Source organism: Cyclopterus lumpus, chromosome 2 (genome assembly GCF_009769545.1).
Source record: "Cyclopterus lumpus isolate fCycLum1 chromosome 2, fCycLum1.pri, whole genome shotgun sequence".
Taxonomy (NCBI): Eukaryota; Metazoa; Chordata; class Actinopteri; order Perciformes; family Cyclopteridae; genus Cyclopterus; species Cyclopterus lumpus.
Window position 1 is genome coordinate 5,855,768 of NC_046967.1, and position 22,540 is coordinate 5,878,307.

At 44.4% G+C, this 22,540-nt stretch overlaps 1 protein-coding gene across 2 annotated transcripts in view; it reads left to right on the plus strand.

The window, feature by feature from the left end:
• Window positions 1-22,540, plus strand: part of LOC117746287 (sodium-driven chloride bicarbonate exchanger-like) — a 39,363-nt gene that overhangs the window by 4,968 nt on the left and 11,855 nt on the right. Inside the window, exons 4-14 of one of the 2 annotated variants that reach the window (XM_034555338.1) lie at window positions 9,642-9,723; window positions 14,481-14,624; window positions 14,732-14,873; window positions 15,144-15,304; window positions 15,715-15,903; window positions 17,257-17,301; window positions 18,241-18,329; window positions 18,632-18,789; window positions 18,945-19,032; window positions 20,586-20,732; window positions 20,893-20,993. In XM_034555338.1, the coding sequence (XP_034411229.1) occupies window positions 9,642-9,723; window positions 14,481-14,624; window positions 14,732-14,873; window positions 15,144-15,304; window positions 15,715-15,903; window positions 17,257-17,301; window positions 18,241-18,329; window positions 18,632-18,789; window positions 18,945-19,032; window positions 20,586-20,732; window positions 20,893-20,993 (1,346 nt within the window). The remainder of the gene's footprint in view (window positions 1-9,641; window positions 9,724-14,480; window positions 14,625-14,731; window positions 14,874-15,143; window positions 15,305-15,714; window positions 15,904-17,256; window positions 17,302-18,240; window positions 18,330-18,631; window positions 18,790-18,944; window positions 19,033-20,585; window positions 20,733-20,892; window positions 20,994-22,540) is intronic. The other variant, XM_034555346.1, reaches the window with a different exon arrangement.

Here is a 22,540-nt window from a genome sequence, read left to right on the forward strand (position 1 = left end):
CCGTGCCTCGACCAAAGTTTCCGCTGACGATGCACTACATTCCCCCCCCTCCCGGGTATCTTGTGCAGACACTCGTGCTTAAAGATGCACAAACTGTATTCAGCAAGACTGTAATGCTTGCTTCTTGCCCGGTGTGAGGTGTGCAGCCGCCGGGTGCAATGAGGCTGCGTGAAGCAGGACGCTGTTATTTGACCCGAGGCTTCTCTTAGAGCTACACGGCTCAGTAGAGCAGCAGCATCCGTGATGTCAGAGCACTAATCTCTCTGGGGAGGAGGGAGGGGAGATTGGTGGATGGACGCTTGTCAGAAACATTTGATGCAGCCACTGGATAAAAGCAGTCGGGAGGGAGAGTCTGCGCTGTGTCGAGCTCCCTGCTTTTTTGGTTTTCATGCTGTCTTCTCATGGGGCTTTTCCTGAGCAAGGTCGCTGCCATGTTCCTGCACGGGAAGAGTGTCCGAGGAGAGAGCGTCTGAGGAGGGAGGCTTTTTCTTCTTTTTTTCGACCGACGGCCCAACAGCTGATCTTGGCCTCTGCTGTTCACTCTGACTTTTCACACATAATCACAAGCGCATCACTCTCGGTCCAGTGTGGGGCTCAGGCCCTGAGCCCGCTGCCTCTCGTCTTTCCATTGCCGCAAGCACAAGGGGAGTTGGCGGGCATCCTGCCCCCGACCTCACAGGAGGCACACCATGCTCTCTGTGGACCACAATAGAGGATTTATTAATCAGGTAGGTCGCTTTGATCTCGCCGAGCATTTCATTGACTCTGCCGTCGAACTGGAAATAGTAATCCATCGGTATTCTCAAAAACACAACAAAAGCTTTGCGTTTGATCGCTCTGTTTTTCCTGGCTGCTCGAAGTCGACGCATGTCTCGTTGACGGACGGCTCAGAGAGAAGCCACTGGTGCTGCTGTGCATTCGAGAGGTGCCGGGGAGGTTGGCTGACAGATGGGGCTGTCATTTCTCGGGCGAGAGAGGAGCTTATACACTGACCCTGGTGATCTGTGAGGGAGAGAAAGTGGGCGAACAAAAGCCAGGAGCCGGTGGATTTGTCTGCGTTTGAGCACGCACAAGTACATTCTTCCTGGTGTTTTTTTTGTTGTGCTTTTAGGACATGCAAGAAAGTCTCCCTTACCTGCTTACCAGATTTGAAATCTGGTAATCAGATTTCAAATCTGTCCAACAAAGGTCAGAGAGAGAAGTGACGATGCAGAGATGTTCCCAGTGAGCGTAGCGAGTTCTTTCCCCCCGTGGCGCTCCCGATGCTGATCCTGCTGCCATCGCCACGGTAACCACGGCCATCTGTAGGGATGAAAACTACGACAACAGAAGCTGTCGGCCAATCACCGGGCTCGCACAGTCGTTTATAATCCATTTCCCCTCTTAGCTAGCTACGAGCTACATAATGACTCTGGCTCCTTGCACAGATTGACAGTAAATAAACAGATTTACATTAAGACCCACTCTTATGGATTTAGTAGAAAACACCACCTGCTTGGCTTTTCCTCCATACTTTCTGTAATGAATTAATGCATTGTACTACATCTTGCAGGCTTTTCTAGAGTACACCTCATGGCCTAGATCTAGAGGTATAGTAATGGAAACATTCTTCATCCCTGCTGTTGTCAGAACCTTAGGAGAGCGTCCCGGAAGACCATGAGAAAAGAGGTCCGTGGTATATATTTTTATAATGGAATATAAGATCTGGTGTAGAAACATCCCCTCTGTTGTTTTATAGCCAGTTACGTATGAAAGATAACATCAGTGGACCGTTAATATGCTCGGCGAGTGTTGCATTCACTGACATCATTTTTTTCCCCCAACGGTAGAAATCTCACCGCATGAAAGTAAAACTACTTTAATTGTTTTGCAGACTAGTCAGTATTCCACTACTGTATAGGAAAAGCTAGAGCATTAGTGTGAAAGCACTTTTCATCCTCGCATCAATTGGCCAGGCTCTTGTCAAATAAATGTGCATTAATATTTCTTTTCTATGCGTAACATGGAATCAGTATTTTTTTCTGTCGTTCCCTTGCATCCAAAAAATGATCGCAAAGTTGCAATGTGGCTGAATTTCAATATTCACATATGTTGTCATCTCACATGACTCCTCCCTATCCAGAAATGTGTCATTTAAAGGGGCAGTATCGAAGGTAAACCTCCTTATTTGTCTTTTTTTGTTCTCTTAACTATAAATCAAGGGACATGTGTATCTCAACAGCTGTTTGGTCGAGATATTCAATATGAATATTATTTATCAATAAACAGCGGCTCATTGGCTTCACTTCACTTCTGCTGGTGGATAATGGATATGACATCACCGGCCTCAATTCCTTAGACTCTAAGCTCCCTCCAGAGCCACAGGAGGCATTATGAAACCATCAGCGTGGTCCTTTAAATGAAAACGCTGCTGAAGGTCATTAAAAGTGCCATCCAACACTGATTCAAACGCCATCAATCAACAAAGTCATTCTCCCATTGATTATCGGGACAGCAGCCGTATTCACTGACATTACGAGCCGGAGTTCACCCGCTCGCTGGTTCGCAGCCAGTGGCAGGGCGGTCTACATGTGAGTCAATGCCTGAAGTCAGGTGTCAGGAGGAAACTGGTGCACCAGTAAGTGTAAGATGAGTCTCATTAGAGGATGTCCAGGTCATTTTCACTGTTGGCTGGGTTTATTTTTGGACTTGTATCATATAAAAATAACCCACAAGTTGTTGCATATAGGTGAACTTTTTGTGATCCCCTTGTCCCATTGCCGATCAGTCAATGTAACTGCAGTTGCTTGGCTTACCATTCGGTAGTAGAAGTACGGTTGGTTCCCCCCCGTTTACCAGCGGTCACCAGATGAGTTGACAAAAGCCAGGGAGTCGGCTGCCTGGTGATCCCGAGGACACGCCGGCTTTTTTTGGCTCTTTTCTTTTTTTTGGGGGCGGGGGGGGGGGGGCAGTCACTCGATCCTCCTCAGGCGCAGTTTAACAATGTCAGGCATGAAACTAATCAGGAAGAGTGGTCGGGACACGGGACCGCACATGCAGGCGAAGAGGAATCAGGTGATGAAATGGTGGAGAAATGCCTCCCTTGTCTCGTGTGTGGGGAATCTGGATCAGAATGCAATTTTAAAGTGCAGAGTGATTAACAAGTCTGCTAGAACACACACACACACACACACACACACACACACACACACACACACACACACACACCACGCTTGTTTATGACCATGACGTGGGAAGCCTGTGCATCTACTCACCTGCTTGGAAACATGTAACTCTAGATCCAATACTTCCAGAGACACCTGGGGACACTGGTGGTAATCCTGTAAGGGACTTTTCTATTTTTGCTATTTTATTTGTACGTTTTATTATTGTTTATGACTTTAACTTTTAATTTGTAAGAAGGAGATCATGTTCCTTCTTATTCTCAAAAGTGACCTAGTTTTGCTTTAATACATACATTAATAAATTAGGACTTTCTCCCCTGTGTTCAGGATTAAAGAACCCTTACATGAATAAAACTAACCAAGCATATGCATGTGAGTGCAGGATATTAAACCCATATGCCACACGTCAAACGATATGTGCATTGAATGGAAATCAGATAGAATCCAATGTCAAGCATTTCAAGGTCATGATGCTCCACTAACCCTCACTGCATGAATGCTCGCCACCCTCACACATGAACACACGCCATCATAACACAGTGTGACATTAGAACATCGCCTGGTCCTCGGTTGGTGTCCGGGGCCCCGAAGCCTTTTGCTGCCCCCCCCCCTGTGCGGCTCACTCCTAAGCCCCATCACACCACTGCCTGCAGAGGAACTGGGGGCATCAGCGGGCAATGCATGATGGTGTGTACAATGCATGTGCCGCCCGCAGAGGTGATTATTGGAGTACACGGAAACAAATCAATAACCAGAAAGAGGCTTATGATGGAAAAACATCATGTGGGGACAAACGTGGACACGATGTGTTCATGCTATGTTAGCGTGTTTCTATTCATCATGCCGGTCACATGCCCCCATGCCCCACCCCACCCCTCCACGAAGCCTTCATCAGCGACCGGGCAAACCGGAGAAATGGCTCATTTAATTCTCTCCGCCACGCAGGGCCCTCCATCACTGATCCCATGGTCGGAGACAAGGCTTTATCCTGCCGTAAAGGCCGGCAGATTAATCTCAACCCAGATTGGTGAGCAGAGATGCAACTCTCTCGGCTGGTCTGGGGTCAGCGTCATGAGGTGGTGTCTATATATAGTAGCAGGGACCTGCAGGCGGGAGATTCTGGCTCACAGGGAGCAGAGAGGAGCATAGCATCCGGATATTTATCAGGAAATGCAGAGATGGAAACTGTCATTGGATAGGACTGAAAACAAAGGTGTTTCAATTTTTTCGGTTTCTTTGGTTCAGGAAGTCCCATTGAGACTTTGGGGTGGTTTCACCCATATCCCTGGCAGAGGTCGCTAAGGTAGTCAAAAAGCTCCTTGGTGGCAAGGCGCCAGGGGTGGATGAGATCTGCCCTGAGATGCTGAAAGCGCTGGACATTGTTGGGCTGTCTTGGTTGACACGCCTTTTCAGTGTCACGTGGGGGTCGGGAACAGTGCCCATGGACTGGCAGACCGGGGTGGTGGTTCCCATCTTCAAGAAGGGGGACCGGAGAGTGTGCTCGAACTATCGTGGTATCACGCTGCTCAGCCTCCCGGGAAAAGCTTATGCCAGGGTGCTGGAAAGGAGGCTCCGACCGCTTGTCGAACCTCGGATTCAAGACGAACAGTGCGGATTCCGTCCCGGTCGTGGAACAGTGAACCAGCTCTTTACCCTCACAAGATTACTGGAGGGGTCCTGGGAGTTTGCCCAACCAGTTTACATGTGCTTTGTAGACCTGGAGAAGGCTTTCGACCGGGTCCCTCGGGGGTTTTTGTGGGGGATGCTGCGGGGGTATGGGGTGCCGGACCCGTTGGCATGGGCCATCCGGTCTCTGTACGCCTGCGGTAGGAGCTGTGTTCGTATCCTTGGTAGTAAGTCAGACATGTTCCCGGTGGGTGTTGGCCTCCACCAGGGCTGCCCTTTATCACCAGTCCTGTTTGTGACCTTCATGGACAGGATATCTAGGCGCAGCCAGGGGGCGGAGAGGATCCGGTTCGGAAGTCTCGGGATCGCCTCTCTGCTGTTCGCGGATGATGTGGTCCTGTTTGCTTCCTCGGACCGTGACCTCCAGCATTCACTGGGGCGTTTTGCAGCCGAGTGCGAAGCGGCAGGGATGAAAGTTAGCACCTCCAAATCTGAGGTCATGGTGCTCTGCCGGAAACCGGCGGATTGCTCCCTCCAGGTGGGGACAAACTGCCTACCCCAAGCGAGGGAGTTCAAGTATCTCGGGGTCTTGTTCACGAGTGAGGGTAAGGTGGAGCGGGAGATCGACAGGCGGATCGGTGCGGATCCGGAAGGCAAAGCTCTCCATTTACTGGTCGGTCTACGTTCCAACCCTCACCTATGGCCACGAACTCTGGGTCGTGACCGAAAGAACGAGATCTCGGATACAAGCGGCCGAAATGAGCTTCCTCCGTAGGGTGGCCGGGCTCAGCCTTAGAGATAGGCTAAGGAGCTCGGACATCAGGGGGGAGCTTGGGGTCGAGTCGCTGCTCCTTCGTATCGAAAGGAGTCAGCTGAGGTGGTTCAGGCATCTAGTCAGGATGCCTCCTGGACGCCTCCCATTAGAGGTTTTCCAGGCACGTCCAACTGGTAGGAGGCCCCGGGGAAGACCGAGGACACGCTGGAGGGATTATATCTCCCGGCTGGCCTTGGAACGCCTCGGGATCCCCCAGGATGAGCTGGAAAGTGTTGCGGGTGAGAGGGAAGCCTGGGTCGGCCTGCTGAACCTGCTGCCACCGCGACCCGACCCTGGATAAGCGGCTGATAATGGATGGATGGATGGATGGACATACATATTATTTAGCAGGTCAGTCCAGTGGGGAGGTGTGACTGGAAACCAGCTAACCTGTGATGTGGTGTCACGCCTTTTGTACACCATTGATGACCTCTGACCTTTTCCTATAACTCCCAACTGTGAGCGCAATAGCTGTTGTGTGTAATACATACAGTGCTCCATCCCTGTTTGTCCACATTCCAGTGTAGCTAGCAGGCCGACAGCGATACTTGTTGCTGGAAGACAGCGGTGGACTTGGCAGATGGAGACACTGGTTAAATCCTCACATGATACCCACGCTGGGGCTTTTTGAGTTGCATAATGGCTGCATTTAGATGTGTGTAGTTGTCATAGGTCGGGGACAGGGAGACACAGTGTGTGTCTCAGGGAGTTTCCCTGGGATCCCTGCAGGGGCCGAACCCCCCCCCCCCCCCCCCCAGCTCCTCTCCCAGGTTTATGAGAAGGTTCTATTCCTTTGAGAAAAGAAATGTGAAGCTGCTAAAAGGAAGTGTCATTTTGTGTTGATTCTGGCGGCCCCTGTGGACAAAAGCAGTAGCGTTTCCGTGCAACAGAGTCCCTTTAGACAACCTCTCACTTAACTGCCGCAGGGTGGGACGGTCTCTCAGCGCAGCTCTTTCGTCAGGTCTTTTATTGAGTTCTTTCAGCCCCCCTGGCATCGGGATGCCACCTCTCGATCTGGAGCGCTGATTATGTGACTCCTCTCTCACTAGATGGTGTGCAGCGGTCAGTCTTGAGTCTGAGGAGGATTAGATCGGAGTGAATTGGAACGCAGAGGCACGGGCAATGACAAAAATTAACACACACAGAACACCCAAGCATTTCAGATTACCATGAACCATCTGTCAGCGGAAATCTAGGGAAGTCTGTCTCTAGGGACTTGATGATGAGTCCTCATCTGGGCCTGTGTAACGTCCGTCTGTACAGTAAGCCTGCCATGTTGGCACCCAGCATCTGTCCACATGCCTCTTTCATGCTTTGGCTTGTCTCTCACGTGGTTGTCCGTGTGTGTGTGTCTCTTGAGTGTTGTACCACCAGTGTTCTCGCTTAATCTCCCTGGATCAAAGACTGATGGGCAGCATCAGCCACCTCCAGCTTGTCACAATATCGTATGCCACAAGCCTCCCAGGTTGATTATTGTTTGCCTTTGATATTCATAGTATAATGTTTGTGTTTTTTGCAACAAAAAAAAAATCTGATTTCTGACTGACAAATTCAGATTTTTGACTGGAAAATTCAGATTTCATTTGATCACTTCTAATGGCAAGCATTGGCCAGATACAGCCTTAAAGGGACACACACCACCCAGTGACATCATCAACATGTTAAAAGTCACTCCTGGCTTCATTTCAAGAAATTCAGCATTTGAATAAAAACCCATCAACATCTGTGTACATTTTGACAAAAAGACTAGTTGGTTAACTACTGTATAGCTGATGAGCTAATGGCTAACACACCAGCCAGTCTAGTGCTAGTGAGTCTAGTTTCATGTTCAAAAGAGATGTCAACCTTTCTTTTTCCTCAGGCTAAATAATTCATTGAGATGAACTCGGGGGGGTTCTTTAACCTTTTTGATAATGCCAGTGATTGTAAGTGAGAAGTGTATATTTAAGATTCTGTCTGATGTGATAAATTGAAATAATTTGCCCCTAATGTTTGATCTGTATTCATCAGAGAACCTGATTCTCTAGTGGCATATGTTCACATGAAGTTAGCTGGATTTTTGTCATTTTGTTTTGTTTCATTTTTAAAACATTTCCTAATAGCCTGTGGTTGCACCTGGTTAAAAGTACAGGAATGTCTGGCCTACTGTACTACGTAAAAAAAGAGAATACACAGGCCAGCTGTGTGCAATTGGAAAACTAATGGGGTTTGAGATAAAATAGAACTTTATTAAACCTGAAGGAAATGCTTGTGCCAGAGAACAGAAGAAAATCAGAATAAGTAAAAATATAAACAATAGAGGGATGAATATTTAGTTCATAAGAAGTAATACTGACACCCGTGCAAGATAGAATAGCAATAAGAGTGAGATACTTGTTCAGACAGTGAATTTTACCCTCAAAGATGCCAGACTCTGGACCAGTGTAGCTTGGCTTGGGCAGACTCTCTCTTACAGTAATCCCTTAAGCTTACTTGAGGGACATGTCAAACTGTGGATATTTTTTCTAAAGTCCAAAACTTAGTGGTTATTTAGCTTATTGTTCTTCCATTCCTGTTTGAGCTTCAGTTGTAGTGTTTATGCTTATGGCTGGCAGTAGGACAGATAATGAGGCAGCTAAATAATAGCGTGTGTGCTCTGCTCAGACAATAATAACAATGATAATGATTATAACTGATGTTACAACACTAAAGTCAGGAGGCAAATTCATGGAGGGCGTCTAGAGGGCAGAGAACACATGATGTAAATAATGAAAGGAACAAACACAGGCGTACACCTGGATTTGGGACAGAGTCGGGAGAGTCGGGAGAAGGTTATGGAGTTGCCATAATTGTTTATGGCCTTGAGGTATTGACCTGCAGTTCCCTGAGCAATGGAATTTGATAGGAACAACAACAGGAAGCCACCTTTCTAATTCAGGGCGAAAGCTGTCAATATCGGTGCACTGGCTTAAATGATCTGGATACTTCCAGCCTCTTGTTATTACTTAATATGTTGTTTTATTTTCAGTGACACATATTTTGAGTTGAAGAGTGTTGTTTGGGGAGTTGTTGGTCCTCTCATAAAGAAAAAAAGAAGCAAAAGCAGCTGATTGGTGCAGACATACCGGCACACAGTGGTAAATATTTAAAACAACATTTTTTTTATAGCATACTGATCTCTGCGGCAGCAGTGTTTCTGTGTGAACATTTTCATCTTGCATGTGTAAGATTACCATCCTGAATTGAAAACACCACGAATAACAAGCCAGTGTTTTCATTAAATATTTTAAAAGCATAGTGAGCATTCAAAGTCTCTTTTTCTTTCTTCCATTTCTCAAGGTCAGGAGCTTTTCATAGCATGGAGTAAACCAGGAAAGCGCTGTGTCGCATCCGTTCCCCCCTGGTCCTCATTCCCCCCTGATCCTCGTTCCTCACTGGTCCTCATTCCCCCCATGTCCTTGTTCCCCCCTGGTCCTCGTTCCCCCCGGTCCTCGTTCCCCCCCATGTCCTCGTTCCCCCCTCCACTCTACGCATCCAACATCTGCTGCTGCTCTAGTTCCCCGAGAAATGTATCCCGCCAAGAAGGTGTGGGTGGTGGAACATTTCCATGATTTAAGGCTTACGCACAATGATGCCTTCTCGTTCATACCATGACTCAAGAACAGTGCAGAATAGTAGCGCATGGCTGCCCTTTCATTGCCACGGTGACATTTGGGGGAAGTTAGGGTTACGATGCTGAGTTTGCGGGCGTTCTCATTTACAAATAGGCTTACGTAACAACTTGGAGCATTTCAATGACATATGACTCAGCGAGGCTCCTTCTGCGGGCCGCATGTCCCATGTGGCATGGTGGAACGTGACATGCTTGACACCTTAACGACACCTTAATTATTAGCGCTGATTAAGTGCCGTCAAGTGTTAGCTAGTGCGCATCATATTCTTCTTTTTGGATGTTTGTAAATCTAATATGAGAATATGCTTTAAAAAAATGTGTGGGCAACACACGCAAACTGTTCGTGCTCCTCAATTGTGTGTGTGTCTGTGTGTGTCTCTTTCAGAGAGCTGATGAGGAGGCAGTGGTGGACCGCGGTGGCACGCGCTCCATGCTCAACACCAACTTTGAGAAGGAAGAACTAGAAGGTAACAGCCAGAAGTAATCTTCAACATTGTACAATTAAAAATAAACGTTTTCAGGGATGACGATAAAAGTAAAATAGGCACTCCAGTGAATTAGCATTGCATTTCCATAACGTTAACAGACTTGCAAGTGACAGATTGCATGTGAAACACATCAAAATGCAACAAAAAAATTGTTGGTACTTTTTGTATCTTTGGCCCTGGTTGTCGTCCGGAGGTGTATTTTCCTTTGTAGTCAAGCTTAATTGATGATATATTATGATATACAGTAAAGCAATAGCAGAGTTGTATAGCTGTAAACTTGCCTCCTGACTTTAGTGTTGTAACAGACAGCACAGCTTACTAATGGCAGAAAACTTGTCCGTCCACCTGTCTAAACCATTACAAATGGTTATTAGGTTTTGCTGTTAGTCCTGCAGCTTCAAAGAGCAAGAGCTTTATTCTCTGCTCATTTGTTTGCGTCAGCCTTTCGTCCATCATAAAAGAGACGGAGATGCCAATTCATGCACCAACAGCATGCTGAATTGGCAGAGTATCTTACAAAGAACAGGTTTACTGAGTTTTTTTTACTTTGCTGGATAATTAACAGAAATCCTCTCAAATCTAGAACATGAACTGAGGACAAACAATCTGTTCCATCCAAGGTTTACTGATCCAGAAATGTGGAAATGAAAATATGACAATTTTTTAAAAGGCACTATGGAGAACTTTTACAAAATATTTTGTAACGCCTTTCCACGTTATCCTGTGAGTCTCGGACTGAACAGAGGCAGCAACACCGAGTATTGGGGTTCACAAAACCTTTTTATTCTCATAGGACACACACACAGCTGTATCGCGAACTCTCGCCTCCTGCTCCTGCTCCTCCTCCTCCTCCGTCGCTACTGCTCCTTTTGAGGACAGGCACACACGCACACGCACACACGCACACACGCACACACGCACACACGCACACACACACACACAGATTAACCCCAGCTGGGGCTGATTAACCCTCACCCCAGCTGAGACTGATTAGACCTTGTCCCGCTGCCACAATTTGTTATCACATAATGGCATCAGGGTATGTTCGGTATTTTATTTGGACCACTGGCTCCATTGAACTAACTAGCTTGCACTTTGCAAATTACCAGCTAACATCATGACCCAACCAATGCCAGATCCATGCCGCATAGCTCAGTAACAGCTAGCTGACTAACCTTAGCTTAGCTTACAGTTAGCTAGTTGGCCTTGCATCGGTCTTGGCTAGTAGAAAGCAATTGTTAGTTATACACCTTTTGCTTTGCTGTTTTGCCAATTTATTAACAGGATCAGTCAAGAGGGTCTGGATGAATTCGCTGACTTTCTCCACTTAAGATCGTGTCTTGGTACGTTAGCTACACACTCGTGGCAGTTGGCACTTTTTTACTTGTTTATTAGAGGGAACTTCTTTTTGCCAGCTTGACCCCAGGATCTTTGTGTAAGTATAGTGTAGAGGATATATATATATATATATATATATATATATATATAAGGATAAATAAAAACTTTCTTTTAGAGCGTTGCAGAGAGAACTGCTTCCTCCGTCAGTATGCCCTGTGTTTCTGTTGCTATGCAACGTCAATCTTTGATCCTGACACTGCCGGTGAGATGGGGCTTTCATCTCAAGGACCCTGTAATGACTAGCTCTCAGTCTGATGCTGTGGCAACGTTGACTCTGCGTCAGCACCACGCAGGAGGAGAAGGAGCTCCTCTGAGGTTATCTCACTAATGCCTCTCAGCCACACCACTTACTGCGTCCTCATTCTCACACACTCACATTTGGGATTTCTAAGGGATCCTAGATTGGTTTACACGTTACAATTTGAATTATGTTTTGAAGGACACAGCAGCAGGGGATTTAAAGGTGAGATCTGGTAATATAATATATTTTTCTTACTGATTACAAATTCCATGAAAACAACAAAACCAACAATAAATGTATCACACTAACAAGTGTTGTCTGTGGAGCCAAAGCCTCGTGTTCACATACACCGTCCTGCTGCCCCAAATACACATGGGAGCACCACATGTGGATTAATCTGCTAATGAAAATACTCTCCAACAAATGCACGGTTCCCTACTAAAAACTACAGTGAGCAGGCTCAGCTGTCACCATGTTGTTACTCGTATAGAGGCAATCCCTCAATCATAGATATGCTCTGATATGCTGTATAAGTTGCATTCCTTAAAGGGATTTTTTGTCACAGCCACTTTCCTGAGATCTAAATATGAGTATTGCATATTGTAGATTTTGTGTGGGCACCATGGTAATAAACTTGACTTTACAACCCCTTCAAGTAGGAGAGGTCAGAACCCAGTAACTGCATCCATGAGAATACATTTAGAAGAACGATTGTGCTGCAACGTCAGAGCCATGTAGCCAGAGCCAGTGGGAAGAGAATGCACAACCCCCCAGCCAATCAGAACTGCTTAAATTATGTTGCCACGTAAAGCAGTACATAAATGAATACACACACAACGTCTTAAGGATATGAATCAGCAAGTTGCATGCTGCTGCATGAATTCAAGCCTTGACTGATTAAAAGAATACAAGAACAGACATAGTTTGACATCAGCAGTAGTTCAGGCCTTGAGGACGCAAGCTATTTATGTCCTCCACCCATGAGTCTTGACTCGTGAACCTTTTAAAGCGTCAGTGCTCCGTTCTTGTGTTTTCCTAAAACATTCTTCCTGATTGCTGGAATGTGTATTTTATTGTGGAATTTGCTTTTTGTGCAAAGTCAATCTTTCCTCTGCTTCTGAAATACATAATTTACACAATGCTAACAGCGTTTTGCTCTGGATGAATGCGCCTTCAGACGACATGCTGACAGAGTCAAATACACTCACAAAGTGCAAATACGTTGAGACATCCGGTTAGTTTTCCCGTTGACGTTCTCTGACATACCTCACTCAAACTCTGTCCTGACACCCTATTGGAGGAAGGCATTGAGTAGGTGGCTCTTTTCAGAGACCGTGATGTCAGTGTGCTCATTTAATGACTGTACATTGCTTAAATCTGATTTGTACACTATGATGTGATTAGTCATGTCTGGTTAGTGAAATTGAAAGGCATTCATGTGGGATATTTTATAAAAATGGGTCTGACAATAATAAATAGAATACGCTCATTTATTTCTGAACCTGCATAAATGGCTTAACTTTTAGCTAGGATTTAACTTGGAAAGAAAATGGGAAAATAGAAAGGATTCAAGGGGTGAATGGGACACAATGAAGTCAAAGGTTCTTCACGTTTTTTTTTTCCTACAGTAAACTAAGACTGAAACTAAAATGAAAATAAGTAGTGAAAAATGTTGTTGGTACCGGACACACCTGGTTACCCCGCAAAAACAAGTTTGATTGTAAGAAGTCTATAGAAAATTATTCTACTTGATTTATTCCCTCAGTAAACATTGTAAACATAAGTTGATGGTCTCAATCTCTAATTTAAATTCCTCTTCAATACAGCATGATGTTCATGTAATACATTATGGTCCATTCAAAGTCAAATAGACCATAAGGCAGAGTATGCTTTAGGGCGGGCTTACTGTGATTGACAGGTTGCTGCCGCTATCAGGGCTGTATACGGCGTCCCTTTGTTACTCCTCTGCATTGCAACTATGGTGCCCCCAAAACCCCCAAATCACCAAAGGAAATTCCGCCCTTTGATTAAAATACAGTTTAATAAATGTAATCTGGGAATATTTTTGTAACTTGGTACAATTATTAACGGTGATCCCTTTATATTGTCCCATTGTGCATTCAGATGAAATAGGGAACCAAGTTATTACCCTCTGATGGATCCCAATGTTTAGTTCTCAAGCATTAAATGGCCCCTGAGAGTGGCATTATGTTGGACACTGTGGCGCCTCATATGCAGGAGAACGGGGTGTCCTATAGTGCTGTCCGTGTCCGGCTACTGAGCCGCGGGCCGTCGGTAAAGGAGAGGAAAGTCAGCTCTCATTATCTTCTCGCTGACCCTGTGGATGCTCGCTCACCCATCAGAGAGAACGCTCACATCGTGCAATATCCTCTCACCATCCCAGTCTAATTATATGTTCCGTATTGATTAAAAATAAAATTAAAAAAACTCCCTAATTGTAAAAGTCATCCAATTTCAAAATCGATTTTCAGCATTAGACAGGACAAGAGCGCTTTATTCAAGCGTAGGCACAGAGGGGCCCAGAGCGAGCAGTTCATTCACTAAGTGCTGCTTCTCTGGTTCCACTCTAACTGACTACACGGCCTGCTACTGCCCGGTGTTCCCATAGTTGAGTTTCAGTGTACTGACTCAGTCACGCCGTATCTCATATCTCTTACCTCCCGTATTCCTCACCACATGACACCTTGTGTGAATTATGAGGCTACCTCTGGTTCTCTCTCAGTGAGCTAGAGCCGGAGAGCTACACCCTTTTGTTAGAGATTGTTTTTGGAAAGAGATGATGTGGGTCACCTTCTACCACAGAGGGATGCAAAGACAATCTGAAGAACACAGTAGCATTTGTAGCTACTTTGCTGGTTTTGGCCACAACTCAAGAATGTATACGCTAATTATGACAATATCACACAAATGTCTAATAGGATAAAAAGATGAAGTGATGGCATTTCGTACAGATGTGGATATGCACTGCGACGTGAAGTAAGTCAGGTCGAAGAAAACACAAGTTTGATGACTGTAAAAAGGTGGGAAAGATCAAACTAGTTTTGAGTTTAAAGGACCGACTGCATGTTCTCTCCAGGTCACCGCACTCTCTACATTGGGGTTCACGTTCCCCTGGGCCGGAGGTCGCACAGACGCCACCGTCACCACGGACACAAACACAGGAAGAGGTCCAAGGAGAGGGACTCTACAGCTGATGATGGAAGAGAATCTCCCTCACACAGTAGGTCTTCAAAATGCACTGAAGTTCACTCCAAATCAGTTCTGCCAACAGACGTGATATTCCATTTATTTGTCTATAATCTCCATCTCCTGTCCCGTTGGCTGCAGCAGACACGCCAGCTCAGAGGGTGCAGTTCCTGTTGGGGACAGAGGATGGCGACGAGGAGCACATCCCCCACGCCCTGTTCACCGAGCTGGATGAAATCTGCCTCAGGGAGGGTGAGGACGCCGAATGGAAAGAGACAGCCAGGTACACCACCGCAGTCGGCCACATGAGCTGGGTCTGGTCAGCTTTGCCTTTTTATTGTAGATCCTGTTTGCTTTTATCGGTTGTTATGGCGCCATACACTGTTTAACTTACATATAACTTAAATAAGGTACGTATAACTACTTACAACACTTGGCTTTAATTGAGAAACATTTCAAAAGTAAAGGGACAACAACCACCAAGATGCTCCGTGTATGACAAATTTATGATGTCTATGTATTTATTACCGAGTTGTGTTTTTATTCCGTGCAGGTGGCTTAAGTTTGAGGAGGACGTCGAGGATGGTGGTGAGCGGTGGAGTAAACCCTACGTCGCCACCCTGTCTCTGCACAGTCTTTTCGAGCTACGCAGCTGCATCATGAACGGCACCGTGATGCTGGACATGAGGGCCAACTCGCTGGAGGAGATTGCAGGTGAACACTCGGTGGTTTGGTGTATCTCATTGGTTCAAACAAAAAAAATCAGTTTGTGCCACATTTGGGCAAACAAAAATGATTTGATTCAAACTTGTAGCCTTCAGCCGCAATCAATGCTGACCTAAGTGACATCACTTAGGACAATTAATCCGATTTCTTTTCACAGCCCTGTCTGCAGCCAGAGAAAGGCTTTATACATCCTATATACAATATCAATTCATGTAAACAGACTTTGATGTGTACATTTGGTGCCATCATTGTTTTTGGACTCAAAGAGGATGAGTTAAAGCTAGTGCTCAACTTTAAATAAAAAATAGTAGTAGCCATTGTGACTTTCACATGTGTTAAAAGAGTTAATGTGGAAACCTATTTCTGTGTGTTCCCCTGTGTGTATCTTTACCTCTCAGACATGGTTCTGGATCAGCACGAGTTGTCGGGCCCTGTAGGTCCGGAGGCCAGGAAGAGGATCCGTGAGGCCCTGCTCAAACAGCACCACCACCAAAACCACAAGAAACTGGCCAATCGCATACCTATTGTACGCTCCTTCGCTGATATTGGCAAGAAGCAGTCCGAGCCTCATTCCATGGACAAGAATGGTGAGCAAACGGGCCAGTCCTTAAATATGAATCTTGTTGTATGTGAATATATCGAGTATGTTTTCATGTATAATGTTGTAATCCTTTGCATGCATTTTTCCAAAGTCTGTCCATCTGTGACTTACTGTTTTACCACTGTTTGATATCTCATTTTCTCCTTTCTCGTTTGTGTCTCTCCGTGTTTGTGTCTGTGTTTCTTGTCGTCTGCATGTGTGTGTGTGTGTGTGTGTGTGTGTGTGTGTGTGTGTGTGTGCGTGCCTGTGTACCATTCGCTCAACCAGTAAACAGCCTTTATTATCAAACCGTAAAACCTCCCAAGTGTTTGCCCGAACTCACCAAGAATACACCACCCAGAGAGACCTTTTCCAGTGTGGCATGGCCGTGGTGTGTGTGTTGCGCGTCATGTCTTTCCACCCCTCCATCACCTTTAAACTCCTCCAGCAGCCACGGCAACACAACCCCAGACACTCCCTTTGGCAATACCAACACCAAACGCCTTAGTGTTCTTCAGGCAGTTGCGCAAGGCTACTGTCCCATCGCACATGACGACACAGAGCAGGAAATCTGCACAGGCAACCACAGCGCCTCAGCTGATGCTCTAAACACTAAAAGCCTAGAGATAGTAGTAGCAATAGAATACAAAGGAACTCATTAAAGCGTAGAGCATCATCATGAGAAGATAGAAATGGGTTATGTGCGGTCAAAAAGAGAGAAAAAACCTCTGCATTCTACTCACAGTCGTGATGCTCCTTTAGGAGATCTATTTTTGAAACTCTCTAAAGTGAGGAAATATAAAGTAAAGTAGGTGGTTTTAAGTATGCAGAAGCTTTTTTGTACTTTTAACAACTTTGAGTAAGTGGTAGCAATTCTGCAGAATTATTGATGTGGTCAAACCGGGCATGTGCAGTGTACTGGTTGTCATGATTATGCTCTCCACTTCCTGCCATTGTCAACAATGTGTTCAATGACTAGAAACCATAGAAGATCTGTGACTCATGTTCTTCACTTATAACAGTGACTAATAACTATTAGCGGTAGCTAACTGCATAACACACAAATTGTTAAACCATCCCTTTACGGTAAATATGAAGCTGATTAGCATCTTAGCTTAGCTTAGCTTAGCATAGCATAACAACTAGACAAAGGTGGAAACAGGCTTTGTCCATGGGTAATGAAATAAGTTTGATTGTTTGATTTGTATAATACGGTAAGTGTAAAACTAACTATTTGTGGTTTGACAATGGGGTTATGTTCTGGGGTATTTATGCTAAGCAAAGCAAACCAAACCAGCTACTGGCTACACGTTGCGAGTGGTATTGATTTTCTCATCTAACGCTCTGCAAATGAATACAGGAATTTGCCAAATGATTCCTTCAAAGGACTGTTTCGACATTTTGGGTGAGACAAGAAGATTGATATCATTCTCATGTCTGTATGCTAAATATGAAGCTGCAGCCAGCAGTTCAAGTTATCTTAGCTTATCGCATCAACTGGAAACGGTGGGGGGACAGCTAGTCTGGCTATGTCCAATGGTGAGCTTTAGAGATGCTGTTAAGAGGATTGGTTTCCAGATTTTGTTACAAAGCCAGACTAGCTGTTTACAGTTAGCTAAGCTAAGCTAACCCGCTGCTTGCTTTACTGTAGCTTCCTATGGAACCGATAGCTTTGATATTGGTATTAATCTTCTAATTTAACTATCTGCAGGATAGCATCTCAGAGTATTTCCTTAAATGTCGAACAACACCTTTTAGTTTTAGTAGCATCTCTCTCTTTGTGACATTTTGAGCAAGCCACAGTTTTTTCCGTTTTCTTGTGCTGTGATTTGCTCAAACAGCTGCAACTGGTGCATTCACATCACAAACTGCTTGAGATTTCAATTTAAAAGGAGCAATCTTTGACTTTGTTTCAGCAAAAACTAAATCCCCCAAAAAGCATTTAAAATGAGAAACCTTTTTTTCTGATACACCTAATGGAAGTTAAAGATTGCACCTCATTTAATTACCTCACTTGGTTTGCAGAAATTGAGTTTATGTTTTTGCTAACATCACTATGTCCACTGCACCACTGAGCATTCCTCAGATTAATATTAATCTAACTCACCAGGTACACTCTGAAACAAGGTACAATATTATCCTTTGTCACGAGGGCTGAACCTTTTCACCAATAAAAGCACAGCGCCTTCAACAAAAGGGTCCACTGTTGTATCATATTTTTCAGAGAACGTAACCGTACCCTCTAGTCACTCACTGGAGACCTTTGTCTTTGTGTGGGAAAGTAGTGTTGTGATAGTGTCCGTAAAAATTGACATGATATTGATTTTCCCGCTCTGCCCGACAGGCCAAACGGTCTCGCCTCAGTCCCATCCGGCTAACAATGAGGGCAAACAGGACGTCAGCCGAGAAAACAGCGCTGTCGACTTCAGCAAGGTGAGCAACCAGACCCACCGCTGGTCCCGCTGTTTATCTACGGGCACTGATAGCTGGACACATAACCAGTGCTGTGTGTTTAACCAAGGATGGGTTACGTGTGAAATGGTCATGGAAACCAGGCTGAAATCTAACGGGGAGCAAAGCTTGTGTTTATTTTGTTGTGTGGACCATCAGAATCGGATCCAGATCCAGCCAGTGTTTTGGAGATGGATGATTTACTGTAATAACCACTTACTGTAATAACCACTTTCAATCAAAACTAATCTTTTGTGCTTTTTTGGTTTCTTTCTGTCTCACAGATTGACCTCCACTTCATGAAGAAGATCCCTCCTGGTGCTGAGGCGTCCAACGTCCTAGTAGGGGAGCTGGAATTCCTAGACCGCCCCGTGGTGGCGTTCGTCCGCCTGGCTCCTGCTGTGCTCCTCAATGGCCTGGCTGAGGTTCCCATCACCACCAGGTCATACGCAAACTGATGGAAAAGCCCCCTGCTTGCCTCTCTTTCGCTCTGTCAACTGTTTCAAGTCTGGATAGATAAGCTGATAATCCCCTCAATGCTTCATTAGAAATGGATTTGATTTGTACTCAAACCTGCTTTCCTTTTGTGTTACACAGGTTTCTTTTCATCCTGCTTGGCCCTCTGGGAAAAGGTCCACAGTATCATGAAATTGGCCGGTCTATTGCTACCCTGATGACAGATGAGGTGAGGCCAAAGTACAACATTATTGAAGTTCATATTCTAGCTGTATGATGATGTTGGCAGGGGTGGAAGAAGTATTCAGGTCTTTTTCTTGAGTAAAAGAAGCAATGCAACAATGTAAATACCAGTCCCCGCTTTAAGGTATTTAAGATTGTTATTTAAATGTTTTACTGTGTTTATTTTACCATGGAAAGTGCACATTAACCAGCCTTTTCCACCTCAATATAAATGTGCCAGAGCTAGCTGGAGAGAAAATGTGTATCTGTACTCCCTGGGCAGCTTTATCATATAGATTATTAGAAATAACCTATTTTTCATGCCATCCGGAAGTCGAAAGAGCCGCCTTCTGCTTGAATATATGTAAAGTAAAAGGAACAATAACTCCCAGGACACTTCCTCAGACTCTTGAAATTGAAGTTTGTGCTCTCAATTTATAACAGTTTTGAATTTCTCACATACAGATGAATTTATTAATGACTTCCAACTGGACGTTACATTTATTTTCCTTTTGTATTATTATATTTATTGGCTTTTATAATTTCCATACTAGCATTGATTTACTTGGACTTGGTTCAAAAGACTTGAAACAGCTCTTAGATGAGATGGAAGTGATTGCTTTATAAAATGTTGTATAATCTATTAAACCAAAAAAAATCCTAAAAACCTTATTTTACATTTAGAACTGGTTAAAATAGTCCTATTACATAGTTTTTTTTTCACGTTTTATAAGAAAAGTTTTTTATTTAATTTGTGCATGATGTTTGTGAGACTAATAATGTAGTGATGTCAAAAGTACATATATATTTTTACATTATATATGAAGATAATGGAGCAGAGAAACTATCCCATCAATCAAAAGCTCACCTACCAACTCTACTTTTCTGTAACTGACGCAACCTTTGACCTCTGTTAAAAGCTGGAGAAGCCTTTGGGGATCAGCAGACACAGGATTTCCCACAGTGCAGCTATGACCTGATGTTACTGAACAGCCAGATGTTGCATTCCTCTGGGATGTATGAAAATAGAAGTGTATGGATGTCGGCCTAATTCATCATATATGGGAATGAATTGTACCTATCACTTTTATTTGTTTTACAGCCAATTATGGTACGACAAATAAGCTATTTCACTTTGTTGTGTTAATGTTATGCATTTTTTTCTTATCTGAGAAAGAGGTGAAGTTTGTTTGTGGCCACAAGAGGACAAGTGCGTCACTACCCCCTGTTGTGGCCCTTTTTTTTAATTTCATGTGATTTTTTAATTTCTCCATGCACTCTAAACACAAGGTTCACATATTGTATGTTAGCAAGTTATGTGAATAAAAACTCATGTGGAAGAAAACATGAATACTGTTAGTCCTATTTAGAACTTGGGGTAGTGGCCTCTTGTGGCCGAACCGAGTAATACAACAATAAACAAAATGATCCTGTCACCTGCCAATTTTTTTTAACCCCCTGTTAAAATCAAACTCATCAAACCACATTCAGATCAGACTTGGAAAATAGACCAAAGAGCAGATGATAAAAGCAAACGACTCCCCATCTTCTGCTCCACAGATTTTCCATGATGTCGCTTACAAGGCCAAAGACAGGAATGACCTGGTCGCGGGCATCGATGAGTTTCTGGACCAGGTGACAGTGTTACCTCCCGGAGAGTGGGACCCCTCCATCAGAATAGAGCCTCCCAAAAACGTGCCGTCTCAGGTAAACCATTTGTTTTTGCGGTGCACATTTCATGCTGATTTCCGCTAGAGAGAACTTGCCATTTACGTTTGGTTAAAAGTTCGTTGGAATAGCTTACTGTTGTCATGATGATGATGATGATGATGATGACAGTTTACTGACAGTGATCTTGATGACACAGGAAAAGCGGAAGATTCCCCCCCTTCCCAACGGAGTGACAGATCTCGGAGATTCGGAGGACCACGGAGGGCACGGCGGCCCCGAGCTGCAGCGCACCGGGAGGTGAGTGTTGGGACAAGCGGGGATTGGTAGTGTGTGCGGCCTTCAGCTCTCCCGGGCTCGTCTTCGTCTTCATCTTAGCCTTCGTGTCCCTGTCGCCTGTTAGTGTCCCGCTGTCCCCACACTATAAATCTAGCCTCTCTGAAGAGGCAGTCTTACCCTGCTGGCCCATTATCATTCATCACAATTGACTTTGATTTAGATAATACGGCACATGCCATCCCACACATAAAGTGCAACATTTGTATTCGCCTTGTTATTTCGCAATTTGCCTTGTGCAAGTACATTTACTTTAAGTACGTATCTTAAAAACTATTTGTAGGTACTTCTTTTTACTTCATCCTCATTAAATTAATCTGAGAGCAGAAGTAACGAGTTGACTTTCACATTCCGTGCATTATTAACAATTTTCCTCCGCTCATTTAAATGACTGTTTTGAGGCCCAAAGAAAAATAAATAATTGGAGAAAATATCATGACCCCAAAGATCTATCTTGTGCCCCTTTTAGAGGGCCCGAGCCCTAGGTTGGCAATCACTGGACTAAACTATCTAACTGTAAATGAAGTAGATCAAACCAGCTCCACTTTAAGAAGTTACATAATAAAATGCTGATGCATCAACATTACCAATTTAAGAATGTCACTTTTACAGTGAGTGTAATGAAGTATATTTACATTGTTGTATCGGTACTTTTAAACGCATTTGAGTAACCCTAACACATATTATCTCTGTGTATTGTGTATTTTTATAGTTTGATTTCTAACATTTTTTATTGACAAATTAGGTAGTAGACCTAATTACTTTGATTCACAACAGGAAAGTTCCTTTTAAACAGTTTATTTTTGACTGTACATGAGGTACATACATGTGTTGTATTTGTTATTTTTCATGGAATGCACGGAGCCGGTCATTTTGTACCATTGACGCTAAAGATTCATGCAGACAAAAGCTGTGAGATCCACCGCAGAACAAGCTCTTTATTTTTGTAAAACTTTAAAAATGTACGTCTTGTCATTTCTATTCTCGACATCAAGAATTTTATTTTACATGTGATCTGATTGATGATTTGACGAGGCCAATATTAAGATTTACAGAAGGGATTAAAGATTTTTTTTTAAAACAAAAAAAACATGATGTTGTGATCACCCAGAAATTACCCGATGACAACACGCAGCTAAGGTTGTCTGGAAGCTCAATCTCAGTTATCAACCGCCGCCACCACCACCACCTCCACCACCTCCACCACCTCCACCAACCTCCTCCTCCCGGGACACGGCATCGGTGCCTCAGACCGAAATAAGCCTAACGTCCCACCCTGCTGTTGCCATAGCAACCGCCTCCAGCTGTCTCACCACCACGCCCCGGCTCGCTGCAGCAGAAAAGCCTGTTAGATCTGGCTAAGAGTCACTTAAATAGAAGCATGAGTCGACAAATGTGCACACACTGCTTTCTTAAGAAAGTTAGACGAAGATATCGATGCACTGCGATACAATGTTTTTGTTAACAAGTGGCCGTTTGCGGTCCTTACAGTGGCACATGTGTACTTAATT